This window comes from Brassica napus, chromosome C2 (genome assembly GCF_020379485.1).
Source record: "Brassica napus cultivar Da-Ae chromosome C2, Da-Ae, whole genome shotgun sequence".
Lineage (NCBI taxonomy): Eukaryota > Viridiplantae > Streptophyta > Magnoliopsida > Brassicales > Brassicaceae > Brassica > Brassica napus.
The window spans coordinates 41,328,969-41,347,416 of NC_063445.1; the positions used below are offsets into that span (position 1 = coordinate 41,328,969).

The following is an 18,448-nucleotide window of genomic DNA, read 5'->3' on the forward strand; positions in this document are numbered from 1 at the left end:
ACCGCATTTGTTGTATATAAGAACGAAGATATGAGGTGATCAAGCCGACTTACCCAAGGATGGAAATCTACCACTGATCCAACTTCTAAATCCAATGAAGGAATACCAGCTTTGACTGGCGTAATAAAGACGCCAAGATCATAGGTCATAATGTCCATGTGGAAGTGGATAATCTCTAACTGCATCATAAATTTCACATAGCAAACAGTTGGTTTTAGTGTGTAATCTATTAAAATTTGCTAGCTACATATTGAAAGTATGCTTTCTTGAGAACTCTTAGTTATGAATCCAGATGAAACTCTGGTCCGCGGCATTCTTCTGCTCACTCTGGTAGTTTATTTCGTAATATACTACTAGGTTAAGATTCGCGTCCTGCGCAGAATAAGTATTGTATATACAAATTACATAATATAATTTATTTTGTGCTCTTTTGAAAATTATAAAAATAATAAATATACAGAACCGAAACCCAATGTATTTCTTAGGGTTGGGCAAAAAAACAGAATCCGAAGCAAGAACCGAATCCGATCCGAAAAAGTAGTACCGAACTCAAACCGAGTTTGCTTAAATATCCGAAAGGATTTAAATTTTTAGTATATAGAGAACCGAAACCGAACCTGACTTGAACCAAAATATTTTGGATACCCGAATGTATCTGAAATAGAATAATATACCTAAATATATTAATTATTTTTAGATTTAAAATATAAAAAATATCCAAAATACTTAAAATTTGAAGTAAAAATTCAAAAGTAAATGTATAAAATAGTTAAGCAATACTAAAAAAAATGCTTGAAATATCTATTGATTCTCTATCCAAATATTCAAGTCAAACCAGTTTATATGTTAACTTTAGGTATTTTGACATACATTATTCAAATTCATATGTAATATATTGTTTTGTTTTTATATTTTGAGTAATTTAAAGTATATAATAAATTTTAATTTTTAAAAATAATTCAAACAAGTAATCCAAACCCGAACCAAATCTGCAAAGATCCGAACCGAACCAAATCCAAAATTTATAAATAACCGAATGAGACTGAAATCTTTATCTCCAAAAACCTGAAACCCAAATAGATTTGAAACAAACCTGGATGGATACCCCAACGCGGAACACCCATCCCTAGTTTTTCTTATAAATTGATAGGAAAGTTTCCAACAAAATCCCTTCAACTTTGGTCTATAGTAAGGACGAGACTTATTATCCGGGATTCGGATCCGATCTGAGATCCAATCCGAAAATAGGATATCATGGGTGCCCGGATCTTGATTTTTAAGTCCAAATATCTGGATCCATATTTTTAAAACATACTAAAATTTTAATTTTATTAATAATTATATCTGACATATTAATATTTATACATAAAATTAGTCTTATAATATTATATCTTAACTTCTATAATATTATATACATATATATATATATATTTATAAATCTTGTATAAATATTTAATTTATGTAATATTTTAGAACTTAATATTTTTAAAAATATGTTTTACTTTTTTTTTATAATTATTTTACGGATCCGGATCTGAATACCTACAGATAGTATAATATCTACACGAATATCCAAAATCGAAAGCCACGTATCTTGATATCTGAAAGTTACAGATCCAGATTCAGATACTAAATCTACGGATCTGGATACCTTAAATTTACTGGATATCCGGATCCGTCCCACTCCTAGTCTACAATTAATTTCCGAAAATTACTTTTTTGTTATCATCGAACTTATGGGACTTAACTCCATAATATACCATAGACCCGAAGTAGGCCTTTGAAAATTCTGATTTACAGAATAATACTTCATACCAAAAAAGGTTCTAATCCAAATCACAAGATAACTAATCTTTTTGCACTACCACTAGACCGCCAACATTTTGTTGATACAAAGGAGACACCACAATTGTACTGCAGAAAGTAAACCGAGAGACAAAACACTACAAGCAAACATTTATGCTTTATTAGAATCTCTTTTAAACAATCTATTACAAGATCTGCTTAATTCAGCTTTTACACATCTAGTATTAACACTCTAACACACGCAACTGAAAGATTCCTAAGCTACAACGCATATGTCTATCTTCCATCAGTACTTCATCAACTGCTTCAGCACGACCAAGACCACACTCAAGAGCTTTTCTCTCTCTATAAAATCACCCTCTGTGTCTGTGTCTTTTTCGACGACCCACAGAGCTATTTTATCATTAACTCCACGTTCTAAAATACCTTTCTCCAAGGCATCAAGAATATGGACATCGTCCAAAACAATAAGTGCAACTTTCCTTTTCTTGGAATTACATTTATTCCACTGTATTTAAGTCATAAACATGATACCCAAGTTTATTCCTTTTGCCTTTTCTCCAAGATACTCTCTTGCTCTCCAAGTCTACACGACTCCAGCTCAGCAACTTGACTCCACATGATCTTCACCACTCATTAAGACGTCTGCTTCAACAACTACGTCAGCGATTACTTTAGGGCAGACATCTTACATCTTCAATCTCCCCCTTTTAGCTTTGTGTGCCGATCAAGCACAACAATCTTCTGGTTCAGCAACCACGTTCCTCAGCTGGAAACTTCCACACCAAATGTGTTTTTCTCCCCCACGAGATATGCACCACACCATGCTTTTCTCCCCCATGAGATATGCATTCTCTGTACCAGAACATCACCATTCTCCCCCTGCTTAATTGCATACTAAGCTAAAACAAATGCTTAGATGACATGCCTTACAGACCCAGCCGTCTGTTTCTTCATGCGTAATCATGATACAACTCCTGCTGCAGCGGAATAGATTACAAGTACTGCATCACGATCTGACGCATCTGTCGAACTACCCTTCGACCAGCTTCTGTTGAGGACCTGACTTCCTTCATGTGTCATCTTCTTGACCACAAGCCCTTCCCCATCCACGCCGAGTGCCCTCTGCACTCATTGCTATTGTCTTGGAGTGATTTCACTATCACCCTCCTGAAGATCATCTCGCATTACTTCCTGACGCACTTCGATCTCCTTCCCCTTTGTGCCACAAACAACCTCGTGTCCTGGCTCCAGACTTGATGCTCCTTGATCAACCTCAAGATCACTCCTACCAGAGCTGCATACATCTTCGGATCTCCCATCCTTGATCTCATCACGTAAGCCACTTTTGGCTAAGGACACCTCTTCAACCCTCATGGGTTTAGTGAACGTCTTGTTGACCTTTTTGGCCATGTTTCTGCTCTTCTCACGAGCAAAACATTCCACCTTCTTGTGTCCAATCTTCCCACAGAACCAACAACACATCTGATGTTGCTTCTTGCTTTGCCTGACACAGTTGCTTATGCACCGATCAGTCTCCTTCCTTGTACCAGCTGCACAACCATGCTTCAGAACCTCATGTCTGACCTTCATGTTGGTGCACTGATGTACAACCTTCGGCTTGTTACTCAAAGCTATGCGCTGTTGAACTTCATGTCGTACTCCTTGTCGCACATCCCGACACACTTCTCGACAAGCTTCTTTGGCTCCACTTTTTGATGTGCCTCTTTGATCAACCAACTTGAAACAATCACGTCGAACATGTCCTTGAACTCCACAAGAATAACATGTTGGACCATGAATCCTCATATCATATACTCTCTCAATATGATGCTTCTCCATCAATAGCCTGAAACACTTTGGCCTAATATGCCCAACAACTCCACAATGATGACACACATGTATGAAGGGTCGCTGAGATACACTCTTTACCTCTGGAATATTCCTTGTAGCAGACGATGAAGCAGTTCTCGTTGCAGTTGCAGTCTTCACTGCAGTCTTTCCATATGAAGTAGTCCTTGCATACATCTTAACTACGGGCTTCATTGTAGACATGGATACACTCTTTTTTTTTCCTTTCTGAGTTTTACCAGGTTTAACACGAGCTTGTCTTGTTTCTTCTTTCTCTACTTGCAACCTTCTATAGAACTTCAATAAGTGCTTCAAGACGTCTCTGCTCTTTTACTAGCACCATATTCTCTTTTCCAAGCTTTACTAACGTTCCACACACTTGTTTGTAGCACTCTTTGAGATCATCATCTTGCCCTTCATCATATTTTTCCCTCCTCAGATTCAGAATCTGATTCAGATGATGTACTTGCTTCATCTTTGTGTGCACCAAAAGCAACTAGGTTGAGCACTTCGTCTTTTTTCTGATTTATTATCATCTTCCTTTATGAAGGATTTCTCTTTCTCATGCATCTCACCGTGTCCAATTTTTCTCCACCTAAAGCGTTTGAATCTTCTTCTCTTGGCCATTGGACATTCCCTTTTGAAATGTCCATATCCTCTGCATTTATAACATTGCACATCTTTATTATCGCATGGTTCGCCATCTTCTTGCCTTTGTTTGCTCACATCAACTTTCTCATGTCCTTGCCACTGTATCACTTCCCGTAGTACTTTGTGAAGCACGCGAATCATCTTAACCATCTCATCTTCATTCTCTGATTTTTGACTTGTCATTTCAGCAACTGCCAGTTTGACTTCAGTATGATTGCCCACGCCATCAAGCTCCATCTCATGAGCTTTTAACATACCCACAACTTCGTGAAAGCTAAATTTATCTATGTCAAGAGACACAAACATTGCTGTCTTATAACCTGTAAATCTTTCTGGCAGACACCTTAAAAACTTCTTCACCAGTTTCTTGTCCTTGTATTCCATGCCCAGAACACGAGCCTATTGTGCTAACGCACTGAGTTGAGAACTAAAATCTGATACAGATTAATGTTCTTCCATCTTCAAGTTCTCAAATTTTGATTTGAAAAAATCCATCCTTGAACTCTTAACCTTCTCAGTTCTTTCAAAGTGTAATTGCATAATATCCCACGCCTCTTTTGCATTCTTGCAGCCTTGAATCAGGTCAAATTGCTTCTTTTTGACTGATGTAAAAATACCACATAAAGCTTTTGCATTATACCTTGACATCTCCTTCTCACGCTTTGTCCATTTAGCCAATGGTTTGTTGACCACAACACCATCTTTATCTACTATTTTGGGAACTTCATAGCCATCTTCCACTGATGCCCAAACATCCAGATCAATACTTTGTAAGCTTGCCTTCATCTTCACTTTCCAATGCCCATATTGTTCAGGATCAAGCATAAGCTCAGCCACCATGCTTTATGTTGTACTCTGTCTTCAGTCTTCCCTCTTGCCTTCAGGATCACACCAGTAACTTAGGTGACCCGCTCTGATATCACTTGTTGATGTAAAGGAGACATCATAATTGTACTGCAGAAAGTAAACCGAGAGACAAAACACTACAAGCAAACACTTATGCTTTATTAGAATCTCTTTTAAACAATCTATTACAAGATCTGCTTAATTCAGCTTTTACACGTCTAGTGTTAACACCCTAACACACACAACTGAAAGATTCCTAAGCTACAACACTTATGTCTCTCTTCTGTCAGTACTTCAACAATTGCTTCAACACGACCAAGACCACACTCAAGAGCTTTTCTCTCTTTATAAAATCAGCTTCTGTGTCTGTGTTTTTTTTCGACGATCCTCAGAGCTATTTTATCATTAACTCCACGTTCTACAATACCTTTTCTCCAAGGCATCAAGAATATGAGCATTTTCCAAAACAAGAAGTGCAACTTTTCTTTTTTTTGGAATTGCACTTATTCCATTTTTTTTAAGTCATAAACTTGATACCTAAGTTTATTCCTCTTGACTTTTTTCCAAGATACTCTTTTGTTCTCCAAATCTACACGACTCCATCTCAGCATATTGACTCTACATGATCTTCACCACTTAACATGACATTTGCTTCAACAACTATGTCTGCGACTAATTCAGGGCAGATATCTTAGATCTTCGCATTTGGTATTCCTAGCATATTCAGATAAGTCTTTTGACTTATCTAATTTACTTATAAGCTAGTCTCAATGTACTTTACCGAGAATTTTGTGATGAAATGTTTCTCATCGAAAATATATCTGTAAATTATTTGGATTTCTGGCTATATATGTCATCGAAAACTATCGTTTATCGTTTAGTCTTTTAACTTGTGGGACTTTTGAATATTCTATGACTTTAAATGGATACAAAATGATTGAGTGAAACTGTGAAACAATGAGTTCCTCACTATTCTTAAAAACTTACATCGTTTATAAGTAATTTCTTATTAAAACATGATCATTGTAAGAAAATAACTCTTGCTTATGTTATTTATAAAATATACCATTGTAAATAATTGAACATGCTAGCCTAGATTTCTACTAATACGGTAGTCCCCCACACCTTAAACAAGTAAATCTACCAAACTGCGCTAACTTATCTCCACTCACTTTAAAATCATCTCAAAACTAATTAATGAAATAAGAAAATACATAACATCTGAGAAACTTGGAAACTGAGTCACTTATTTCAAGAGATAGTACAAAACCCTAATTAACCCCAGTCTTTTAATTGGGGTTCTTAGTTTTGGTTAATAGACGGTTTTTAGTTTTTCTTAAATTTTAACTAAGAAAAGCTAAGAACCGTTTCTTAAATAAATGATATAAAAACCGTCTCTTAACCTAAAAATGTAAAAAAAATGTCAAATCATGAGTTAAAAACTCCAACTAAGAGATCATGGTTAATCATACCCTAAGCTCTTTGAACTTGGGTTTCTCGAGGAAACTGCCCTAATTACTTTTACATTCAAACCTTGTCGTTTTTGAAGCAATTTTGATTATGATCTAGAACCCTTTTATCATAATGTTTTTTTGTTCACTATAAATTAACTCGTAGAAAGATCAGAAAGCTAAATGCACCAAACTATTAAAAGACAGATCAGATAAGCAAAACTGTAATCTTTCCTTTTGGAACAACTGAATATATTAGAGGGACATTAAGAAGAGTATACTCTTTTATCATCAGTTTCTGACTCTAACAAGGTTAACTCTTGACCGGTTTGGTCGCTGCTACTACCACCACCAGAGATACTCATAATTGGTTCAGACTCGGAAGTAAATCCTTCTTCTTGTGGTCTCTTTTCCACTGTTTGATCCGAGACCAATACAATGGAGCGGCTTGTAATCACCGGTTTAGGTCGTTTAACATCTTCACGTTCTGTCTTCTCAGGCAAAACATAAGACAAACCGTACTTCTGAGCATGGGATAGTCTTGGACATAAACCCTACAAAACCAAAAACAGAGGAAACTGACTTTTGTTGTAAGAAATAATACAAACAGAGAGAAAGGATCGAGATCTTTTTTCAGACCTTTATTAAACCGGTAACAGGAAAAGACTCGTGGTAAGGATAAATGTTACTGTGATGATCAAGCTCGATTTCAGGGACTTGATGATCATCGTTACTTTGTTCGAACTTTGTGGCATTGCGTGGACAATATCCGCCAAAGTATGAGCAATGTTCTCGAGCTAGAGATATTTGTGGTGTTAACGGTAATAGATGACCTTCAGTGCTAAAGATGTACCTGAAGATTTAAGCAAAACAAGATTAGTAAAATGCTACAGTAATTGTGAACATTTAAAATGCTATTGTGTGGGTTTGGTTACTTGTAAGGGCCATTGTCGACAAGGTTGTCTGAGTCAACAGCTAAGTCAAACAGAAGCCATAAGTACTTTACCTGAAATATTTGTGAAATGCAAAAAACAGGTCAAGCCTTTAAGGTAACTAAGCAAATCCATATTGAGAAACAGAGTTTATTTTTTTACAGTTTCTGCGAGGAAGAAGCTCTCCATGTGATCTTCTTGTTTGTGAAGTTCTACATCTGTGATGTGACAGTAACCGCAAGGACATTTTGCCCCGTATTGTAAACTAGCCACAAAGTCACGCCCTGCATCAAGATACCTGGTTGTAAAAAGAAGAAGACGTCTTTGAGCTTCTCTTTTGAAACCAACCAATCATATGATGAAGGATAAGAAAAAGCTGACTAATTTGGGTAACCTAGGATCTCTGGTAGCTTTGTATAGCCAATATGTGCTCTCGATTAACTCCGGCCTCAGTGGATAACTCTTTTGACCATACTGTCATGGAAAAATGAAGTTGTAACATCACAGAAAGCAATCATGCTATGAAGTTGTAACATCAGAAAAAGCAATCACTTCAAATCAAGATGGAGGACCTGGACGCTAAGTGTAGCAAGATTGAAACCCTCGGGAGTGAAACCATATCGTTTCCAGACGCTAAAGAAGGCAGTGTGAGTTCTAATTGCCGGATCAACATCTCCTGCTAATACCTTTTTGAGAGCGAAACAGTATAGTTTTAATTTTTCTGCTTTAGAATATTTAACAGTATTTTTTTGAAGCATACAATCACTTAATACCTGAAGTCCTGGCCAGAAAGCTTGAAGGCTGTTGAAAACTGGCCAAACAATAGCTCCGGAATCCATATTGACCTCTACATACCTAGGACAAAACTAGAAAAAACCAATAGAGTCCAAACATAGGAATTGGTTTTTTCGTGTTTTACAATATACAAAAAAAGATTTAAGAAAGCTTTACCAAGGATCCTTGTGAAGGTGGTGCATTGCAGACCCGTAAGCTTCTTGAAAAATGTAAAGATATTCCTCATCCCCAAATAGTATATAAGCCTTGAGGAGATACTCGTAGAAGGAATCAATGCTTGTTCCTATACCAGCATCCTGCCAAGTAGACACCACCATTCAGAACTTGGGTGATGAAAGAAAAGACCAAGTTATTTTGTGGAAGCAAAATTCCTCAATGGAATGAAGAAGATCCTCAATATAATGGACCCTTTTTATTCAGTTTATGAACGAATATATAGGTGTTACCTTTTGTGTCCATTCACCTGTAAAGACATTGATGTGAGCACCAACCAAGTCGAGAGTTGAGCGACGTGCCCATAGTCCCCTCACCGCATTCTTTGCAACTTGTTCGAAAACTTCAGTATAACAAAGTTAAGAGCCGGAAAAACACAGAACAAACTATTAAAGAAAAAACCGGAGTAAAGAGAAGTATTTCTCAGTGGCTAAACTGATTTGTGTCTGAGACATGAAATACCAAAGTTCAAGAGGTTCACTGACCAGGATCATTTGTTAAACGACTGAGCACTCCAAACTCCAATGTCAGAGTACCACCACCTGCTGTTGACGTTATCTGAGAAAAAAAAAAGATGAGATCAGCAATAAGCTGAAACTGAATCTCAACACTCTTTAAATAGTTGAGAGCCAGGAAACTAAGTTTCGTTTGTCCCAGTCGGATCACCAGAAACACAGACCAATTAAGCAAACAAGCATGAAGGAGTAAGAAGATGTTTTGCCTTGCTTTCATGTTCGTCAACACCATACATCAAATTAACAGACCCATATGGGATTCCTGCAGAAAAAAGAGAAGAATGAGATAACAAAACAATTCCCACCTTTGCACAAGAGCTTATTAAACTAATAAAAAGCAATACCAGTCGGTGTATCAAATGCAGGAAGCATTCTCCGTGCCAAATCCTCAGCCAAGACCAGTAACTCATTGTCATAAGATGGAATTCTCATGCCCTGTCATCAGATAGGATTCATTGTCATAAGATGAAATCATCACAACTAAAGGAATAGCTAAGCAGAAAGTACCGTTGCACAATCACTTGCAATCAGATGAGCAGATAGTAAACCTCCAAGGACTCGGATAGTTGTCTCGAACACAGAGACAGTTTTATTCTGCAGTTAACCAAAAAAAAAAGAAAAGCCTTTGAGAAAAGAAGAATTGGAAACTTGGATGTTGGTAGGAGAAAACAGAAAACGTAACATGACTCACTATATTAAACTGAAGGTTTTTACCAATCCATTGAACAGAAGAAGTGAAGCTCTCTCGGTCACCAAGTAAAGCTAATGTATCCAACGAGTCTATCTACAATCATCAATATGGGTTTTAGATATCAGAAAGCCTAGAAGATGATTAAAGATGAGAGTGTATACCAGAGTCAACGCATAGCCTCCAAGAGTATCTTCTCCTTGGCAGGACAAGGGTTTCAACTCATCGAGTGGAAACGCATTGTTCATATATCCATCAAAAGCATGATAAAACATCTCGCGTACCTACACTCAACGTGATAACAAGCACAAGGCATCATCAAAATTAGGTGATCTCAGCTAGTTTATTTTTTTTGCACAACTACTATAATAATGTCATTCTCAAGAGGCTCAAGAAGTTATTTTCAGAGACAATCAACACCAGTTGAGTAACTAACAGGTCCAAAGTTGAAGACTTATCAAGTCCCAGAAAGCTAACTCAAAATCAAGATCTCTAATGGAAATAAATACAGGTTTGTTGAGGGAAAGGCTTACCTCGTCTCTAAGCTGTTTAGCTTCATGAGGGTTAACACCTTCGGCGGAAACTCCAAGATCACGAACCAAACTCGAAAGCGTCAGAGAGATGAAGATGGCATAACAAAGCCCCCACCTCAACTTGTTTGATTCCATTAAAATCATTTCTTTCTTTCTTTTTCACAATAATAAATATATATAATAAAAATCAGATTCTGTGTGTGGAATGAATCTGAGACAACCCTTGATCTATTGTCCGAGAGGATTCAACTGCGGTCATGCGGTGCCCTCTCTCCCTTCAATTCAATCCAGATTCAATCTTTTGCTTTTTCGTTTTTTCTTTCATTTTCTTTTTTCTTTTTATTTCTTTTAACCATTAATTATTTAGTGAAAGAAAAACGAATTGATTAATTAGATTATGATCAGTGTGATATAACATAAATTCATTTAATGAGTTGCACCGGCATCAGCACATGCTAATTTGACTAAATGCTTGTTTTTTGGTGTACCTTACTAAATGGTTATGGAAAATCAGTTTTGAGAGACCAGAATGGTAGTTTATCGTGGATGGGAGCTAGAGTTGTCCCCAAGTAAAGGAAGGGTGCTCGGGCTTATTCTTAAAATACAACTGCCGTTACCAAAGAGTTATTTAAGAATCCGACCCCTGAGGTTTTGGTAGAGCCAAAGAAAGTGACAGGTGAGGTGGTTTGATCGCTGTACAATAACATTTAAAAAGATGCATTTTGTGAACAGTATCAATCAGAGTTCAAAGGAAGAGATGAAGACCGATTCAATGGGCCGTATCACGAGCAATAAGGAGATGGGCCTCGAGACCAAAATAAGCCCATCACATGAGGAAGAAAACAGAGCAACGGTCTTATGCTCAAACGAGAGTAAGCGACAGAGTACGGTCTCAGGCAAGGAGAAACCAGCTGGACGTGTGGTCCTGCAGAATCAGTTCAACCCTCTTGACTCCATGATCCAAGGGTGATGAGAAGAGCACGTGTCAATAGATTACCTAAGAGTCTCTTAGGGTTTTGAGATGTTCCCTTGTATATAATCAAAGGATAATTAGTTGTAAAGCGTAAGCAGTCAAGATTATAAAGTTTCAGTCTTTTCTTTGTTTTCTCACATTTTTCACTTAGAAGATTACGAAATAGAAACAGAATGACCAAAACTGCGTCACCAAACACTGTTTTATGACGCGAAAAATATTACATCTACACGTACTTTTACCTTCTCTCTTTACACTTAGATATACTTTCAACTTGCCAAGTACTTTGTTCTTGTAAGTTGACCAAAAAGCCCTTATATTTAAAATTTTCATCTTCTTCCCTTCCCATCTTTCTCCACCATCACAAGATCTGCATCTTATCGACGACTTCATCGTCCAGCACTCCAGCTCCACTAGAAGCCCTCACTCCTCCGACACTCATGGCTGAAGATGATAGTGATGGTTTCGAATCTAATTTGTCGTGGAGCTGTAACCAGCAGAAACGTGAAGCTCACCGTAAGAATGATGTGAGGTTCCTGAGGAACACCGCTTGTACGGAAACACAATTATGGGATGGTCAAGTGAACGGCGTGAGGTTCTGGAAATTGGAATAAGATGCGGTATTGACGGCCAGCTACAGCGAGGAGATGAAGATACTACACCGTTTCATAAGTCAATTACTATTTTCTCACCATGTTTAGAGGTGCCCAGAGCAACAATGTTTTGTGAAGTGATCACAAGGATGGAAAGACCCCTACAGTCTGGCTCTATGGATTTACCAGTAGCTAGTGACCACAATTTCAAGTTGTTATCTGTTCAGATTGACCACTGACCACAACTATGCTTACATTGGGTATATGGCGGTGGTGGTGTCCACGATTACGCAGTTGGTCTGCGGCAACTGCTCTAATCCGTCGCAGTTTCTCACCGGCAGGTGCAGCTTCAACTCCACCGAACACAATTCCCGCAGCCACAAAGACTCTGACCACATAGTCAATGACCAAAACAAACCTACCCACACAATTCTCTTTAAGGATAATGCGTATTGGTTCGATGATGATGGATCAAGATCCGTAACCGCATAGGTTTTTGTCAAACAGATGAACTAAATGCAGAAAATCTAAAGAGAGAAGGTAAACTTGAAAATTTGAATGAAATCGACGGTGAAGGGAATGAGGAGTTAAGAAGACTGGGATTTGAAGTAAATACAAATCTTCACAAAATGGTTATGGATTTATAGAAGAAGAGAAAGATGAGAAGGAAAATTGAATAAGGAGAAAGAAACTTAAGTGGTGGAGACCACGTCACTTAATTACTCTCTCTCTCTTTTCTATCTCATTTTTATTTTTATTTCTAACAAGGACATTTCAGAAACAGAAAATTCAAAAGATGGACATAAAGTACTCCTCCGGCACCAAGGAACTAAATATGTTAAAACCCACCAAAAAGTAACTAATTACTCTCTCTCTCTTCTCTTATGACGCAGCTCTCTGTCTCAATGACAAGAAGTCCCCTAGCTTGATGCTTGTCTTGGTCCACTGTGTCAAACTTTCAAGTATCTTAAGTGAAGACATTGATTTGATTTTTTCACAGATGTTCAAAAGGGACTTTAGACCCCAAAGTTTATAGGGTTTACAACTTTCCATTTCAAAAGCAAAAAGCAACCAACATCTGTCTCTTAGCATTTCATGACCACACCAAAATCTATATATATGTATGCATTAGATCCAACCAATGAGACCGCTGCAGCAAGAAAGAATCAGGCGAGTGTAGCTGAGAAACCCGATCACGCCTGCAAAAACAGCAAACAGAGGGCTCAACCTTTATGTTTACAATTGCAAGTAAAAGAAGAACAGAAATTTCACGAGACGGTTTTATTATTCAGAGAACCTTTTATCATTCAAAGAACTCGTAAACTGACCTGTTGCTTCTTCTTCTTTGGCCGTCTCTTCCTTTTGGGTTTATGAGCATCAGAATTGGAGCTCAAGTTGCTACTCTGACTGCTATATGAAGTTGCGTCAGCAGCCGTGGGGTTATATGAAGACTCACTTCTTCTGTTTGAAGTGTTTCTCGAGGATGATGGCTTCTCATTCCTCTGCATAGACGAGCTCTTCCTAGCATTTGGTCCAAACCTTGCTTGTGGTGGTGGCATTAGAGCCCTGGCCGAGTTTTGCTTCTACAAGATTTCAAAACATTTGAATTTGTAAATCAGAGTTGGTCATAGAAACAATGTTATTTAGTAAAAAGTGGCATCACCAATAATGAGTCTCAAATCTCAAATCATTTTTCTACTACAGACATCCATGAGTTTTCAGTTTTTTTTTTTAATATCAAGAAAGCTCATCATACCTGATTCCTTTCATCACTAGACATGCCAGATGTTGCTCTACTAGAAGCAGCCTCCCTGGGAAATTGTAGATTTATCGTCAGAAATTAAAGAGTAAGGTATCCCACATTTACTAAGACCTACTTTGTGCTTTTATCAGTTAATTCATCATCAGCGTCAGCTTCATCGCTTGAGCTCCCTTTGTCAAAGAAATCATCATCACTAAGTTCCAGAAGACCATCATCTTCACTCCCCGTCTCTGTTTGTCCACAAAACCATAACATCACAAAGTTAACATAAATCATCATTATTTAATAGTTACAAATAAGCAAATCATGTTTACCATCTAACTCTTTCCCACTAGCAGCAGCAACAATAATATTGGCTTTGATCTGCTTCCGCATTTTACTTCTCCGCTCAATCACTTCTGAATCCTCAGCTCCAGTAAACAGAGATACATACTTCTCATTCTTGGGGAAGAACTACAAAAAAAAAAAAAAAAAAAAAAAAAAAAAATACATTTATGCAACTAAGCTCATTCTAATTCATAACAAAAACAAACTCATCAGAGAATGACAAAGAGTAAGGAAGCTAATTTACCCTAACATATTCAAGATCTTCTTTGAGTTTACAGAGTTGCTCAGCTATGTCCACAGGAGCAGATGAAGTACGTTGTAGCTTCTCAAGACGTCTAATGCTCCTTTCGATCTTTCTCCGCTCTAATTCAAGAAACAAAGTTGTAAATTTGGGAGACAGACGGCCAAAAAAAAAAAAAAAAAAAAACACAAGTAAAAACGAGCACTTACCAAAGAAGCGAATCTTACGGTTCCTGAGGAATACTTTACGTTCAACAGCAAGACGAGTGTGGTCATCTTGCTGCTTCTTCAGATACTCCAACTTGTGTTTTAGAGTCTCTTTAACTTCACGAGGCAAATCCTACAAACACAATTGAATAGCCAAATTACGGCTGGAAATTTAATAGAGATTCGATCCTAAAGAAGAGAGAGAGAAGAGCTGACTTTGCGAAGAAAGCGTTCAACAGAACGCATCTGATTCTTGAGAGAGACAATCTTAGGTTTCTTCTCGACGCGTAATCCTTTCGACCTCCGGCTGCCGCTTCCCGCCGTGTTATTCGGTTCCGAAACCCTTCTCTTGGCATAGCCGCCGTGCGCCATGTGGTCCAAGGATTTAAGAGAGCACTTTAAGGAGAGAGAAAGAGTCGAACAACTACAGACAGACACAGATACTAAGAGCATGATTATTGCAAATACCTATTAGGGGTTATTATTAATTTTTTAATGCATTTTAGTAGAAAAAGTGGGTTAAGAGACAAAGCTAAGAGACACATAAATTTAATTGGTCCATTGCAAGGTTTTTAATTAAAGATTTTTTAAATTTTTTTTTTTTTTATTAAACTTAAATTTTTTTTATTAAATAAAACATAATAAAAGATAACATCAAACATAAAATTTTTAAAAACAACATAAAAACAAAGATTAGTGGAATAAACGATAACAATTTGAAAGAAGCATCCGAATTCAGTTGTTGTCTTTTTCACGTCCAAATTTAAGCTATACACGTTCAACCAAATCATCTTTTAGTTGTTGATGCATCTGTCTATCACGAATTCTAGTTCGAACACCCATCATATTGGCGATATTTGTAGGGATATCTGTAGAATACGTGAGATCCACATGTGAACTACCGTTGTCTTCTCCTTGTTGGAACTCCGAAACATTAAATTGAGTGTATCCATCCCGTTCGTCTTCTACTATCATATTATGGAGTATGATACATGCTCGCATAATCTTCCCAATTTTGACTTTATCCCAAAAAAGTGCTGGGTTTTTGACGATGGCAAAGCGAGCTTGCAAGACTCCAAAAGCACGCTCGACATCCTTTCGAACAACTTCTTGACGTTGAGCGAATAAAACTGCTTTCGGCCCTTGTGGTAATGGAATAGATTGGATAAAAGTTTCTCATTTCGGATAAATACCATCGGTGAGATAGTAAGCCATATGATACTTTATTCCATTGACATAGTAAGTGACTTGTGGAGCATGACCCTTTATTATGTCATCAAAAACCGGTGAGCGATCAAGAACATTGATATCGTTTAAGGTACCTGGCGGTCCAAAAAACGCGTGCTATATCCAGAGATCATATGAAGCAACCGCCTCTAAAACGATTGTTGGTTTTCCCGAGCCAAGAGAATATTGCCCTTTCCAAGCAGTGGGACAATTCTTCCACTCCCAATGCATACAATTGATGCTTCCTATCATCCCGGGAAATCCACGATACTCTCCAATATCAAGTAGACGTTGAAGATCAGCCGATGTTGGTCTTCGTAGGTACTCATCGCCGAATAAATTTATTATTCCTTCCACAAAATTTTCCAAACATTTACGAGTTGTGGATTCACCGAGACGTAGGTATTCATCGACCGTATCAGCCGCAGTACCATATGCCAATACACGAATAGCCGCTGTACACTTTTGGAGTGAAGAGATGCCAAGCTTTCCAAGAGCATCTTTCTTTTTTTGGCGAAAAAATTGAACGTCATTGGAGAGTCGATCAACAATGTGCATGAACAATGGCTTGTTCATTCTAAACCGTCGTCGGAAAAGATTTTCAGGATACGTCGGAGTTTCACTGAAATAATCGTTCCATAGACGTACATGACCTTCTTCTCAATTTCTTTCGATGTAGGCTCGTTTTTTTCTTTTTTCCTTGCTTCTTCTTCATCACCATGAACCATTAAATTTTCGAAAGTTTGATCGAAATGTTGATCAACGATTTGATCAAATGTATCATCAAAGATTTGATCAAATGATTCATCTAGATTATTATGGGAAGAAGAAGCCATATATAGTGATTATATGATGGTAAAATGAAAGTAGAGATGGCTTTGTGTAAATAGAGTGGAGACGTGGAGATGTAAAGAAAGAGATGGCTTTGTGTAAAGAGAGTGGAAATGTAAAGGAAGTAGGAATCGCTTGAGATTAAAGAGAGTGTAAATGTTGTTAAAAGAGTGGAGATGGCTTTGATGCTGTTAGAAGTCGCATGTGTTTGGTTATATAGACACAAGCATAAAAAAAACAACAATGAGCTTGAGATTTAAAAGTCCGTGACACAAACACAATGACACAACTACAAGACAGTACACATGACACTAGAAGACATTTCTCAAGAGACAGTACATGACACATGACACTAGAAGACACTACAATACACCACGCCGTGACACTACAATACACATGACACTAGAAGACAGTACAATACAATACACCACTTCGTGACTTCTCTTAGTCCGTGACTTTTCTAGTAGCACCCGACTGAAACCGAGACTTGACTTCAAACATGACAAGGCTTCACTTCAAACTTCACTTTCTCACCTACATTAGGACAACAATATTTTAAACGTAAGAACATCACAAAACATAAGAACAACGAGAGCAACGAGACATCACATAACATTTTCACACTGAAACTTAAAACATAACTGAAACCAAGACTTGACACTTAACAACAAAATGACACTCACACTTAACTAATTAGACATCAACTCAGTTATGAGTTTCTGCTTCAGCGCTTCCTCATAATCTTGTAGCGGTTCTTGTTTTCCAAGGAGACTGTCCAGTAGATTCATCTTGGACAGCCTTTCCTTTATCTCCAAATCCTGCTTCTTGATCGTCCACATCTTCTGGAACTTAGCAAAATCCTTGCCATCAACCATTGCCTTCTTCCCATTAGCTTTTGATGCCTTAACGCCACGAGGACGGTTGGTTCTTTCATCATCGGTTTCAATTGCTTGAGAGGTTTCTGACTGTGAAGTGTCATCAACCTTCCTCTTCTTCGAACTTCGATCATTTTTTGCAGTAGATAGTTCAGACCACTTCTGGTCATTGCGCAATTCCTTCCACGCATGCTCTAAGGTGAATTTCTTTTTGTGGTTGCTAAAGAATATTTCGTGGGCAAGTTTGAGAACATCATTCTCATTTTGCCCACTACTTCTCTCCCTGGTTGCAGCCTCAAACGCTCCACAAAACTTGCAGACCATGTCATTGATCTTGTGCCATCTTTGCTTGCACTGAGACGACTCTCTCGTTTCACATCCAACAAGCTTGGGACTGGCGTTGAAGTAAGCTGCGATTCTTTTCCAGAATGCAACTGACCTCTGCTCATTCCCAACAACGGGATCTTTGCTTGTGTTCAGCCACGCACTGATGAGCACGACATCTTCTATTGGACTCCAACTCCTTCTTTCTTTACGCTCTGCAGGACTGCTCTCTTCGAAGTTGCATCCTTCAGTAGCTTGACTGCCGATTGCTGGAAGAGCAGAGGATTCAAAACCGGAACTATCTTGTTGACTTTGAAGAAGATCAAAAAAATTTAAATTCCTATATGGAATGGAATCCATATCTGAATATGTCTAAAGGAAGAGAAGAAGAGAAGAAGCCGAGGTTGAAGAGAAGAAGCCGTAGTTGAAGAGAAGATAAAAAGAAGAGAAGAAGCCGTAGTTGATAGATGGAGGAGAAGAAGAGAAGAAGGGGTGGTTTATATAAGAGAGAAAGTTTAACTTACAACCAATTTGAGATGACATTCACCTAACTCATTAATCAGACTTAAACATCTTTCTATCTACCCATTAATCACACCTCAGACAAACAGCCAGATTCACAATCAATATATTGCAGAGAAACGAGATTCACATTCAATATATTGCAGACAGTAATCAGTTTCTATCTAACCATTAATCACACCTACCCAAAGTTCTTTTCAAACTAGCAATCAATTTACGAGAGCAAAGATTATTATTTTACCTGTACGCCAATTGTAGACCTCTACTTTGCCGAACCAAAGTGTGT

The 18,448-nt window shown here is 37.8% G+C and overlaps 3 protein-coding genes across 3 annotated transcripts; all 3 read right to left on the reverse strand.

Annotated features, from left to right (window-relative positions):
* Nucleotides 1-6,799: 6,799 nt before the first annotated feature.
* LOC106381573 (alpha-mannosidase I MNS4-like) lies at nt 6,800-10,999 on the reverse strand. Its single transcript, XM_013821488.3, has 16 exons — nt 10,282-10,999; nt 9,913-10,032; nt 9,752-9,844; nt 9,568-9,654; nt 9,405-9,495; nt 9,267-9,322; nt 9,031-9,103; nt 8,779-8,888; nt 8,489-8,628; nt 8,311-8,392; nt 8,110-8,223; nt 7,932-8,011; nt 7,700-7,835; nt 7,541-7,611; nt 7,245-7,458; nt 6,800-7,159 (listed from the first exon to the last, which is right to left on the reverse strand). Exons 1-16 carry the CDS (start codon nt 10,423-10,425, stop codon nt 6,872-6,874), a joined length of 1,899 nt encoding a protein of 632 aa, XP_013676942.1. The 5' UTR covers nt 10,426-10,999; the 3' UTR covers nt 6,800-6,871.
* Nucleotides 11,000-12,810: 1,811 nt separating this feature from the next.
* On the reverse strand, nt 12,811-14,846 carry LOC106381574 (rRNA-processing protein EFG1-like). The gene is made up of 8 exons (XM_048747584.1): nt 14,600-14,846; nt 14,387-14,516; nt 14,181-14,299; nt 13,924-14,062; nt 13,725-13,839; nt 13,604-13,658; nt 13,176-13,430; nt 12,811-13,046 (listed from the first exon to the last, which is right to left on the reverse strand). The coding sequence occupies exons 1-8, from the start codon at nt 14,834-14,836 to the stop codon at nt 13,041-13,043; spliced, it is 1,056 nt and encodes a 351-aa protein (XP_048603541.1). The 5' UTR covers nt 14,837-14,846; the 3' UTR covers nt 12,811-13,040.
* Nucleotides 14,847-17,130: 2,284 nt separating this feature from the next.
* Nucleotides 17,131-18,000, reverse strand: LOC106378260 (glutathione S-transferase T3-like). The gene has a single exon (XM_013818417.2). It carries the CDS (start codon nt 17,998-18,000, stop codon nt 17,131-17,133), a length of 870 nt encoding a protein of 289 aa, XP_013673871.2.
* Nucleotides 18,001-18,448: the final 448 nt, after the last annotated feature.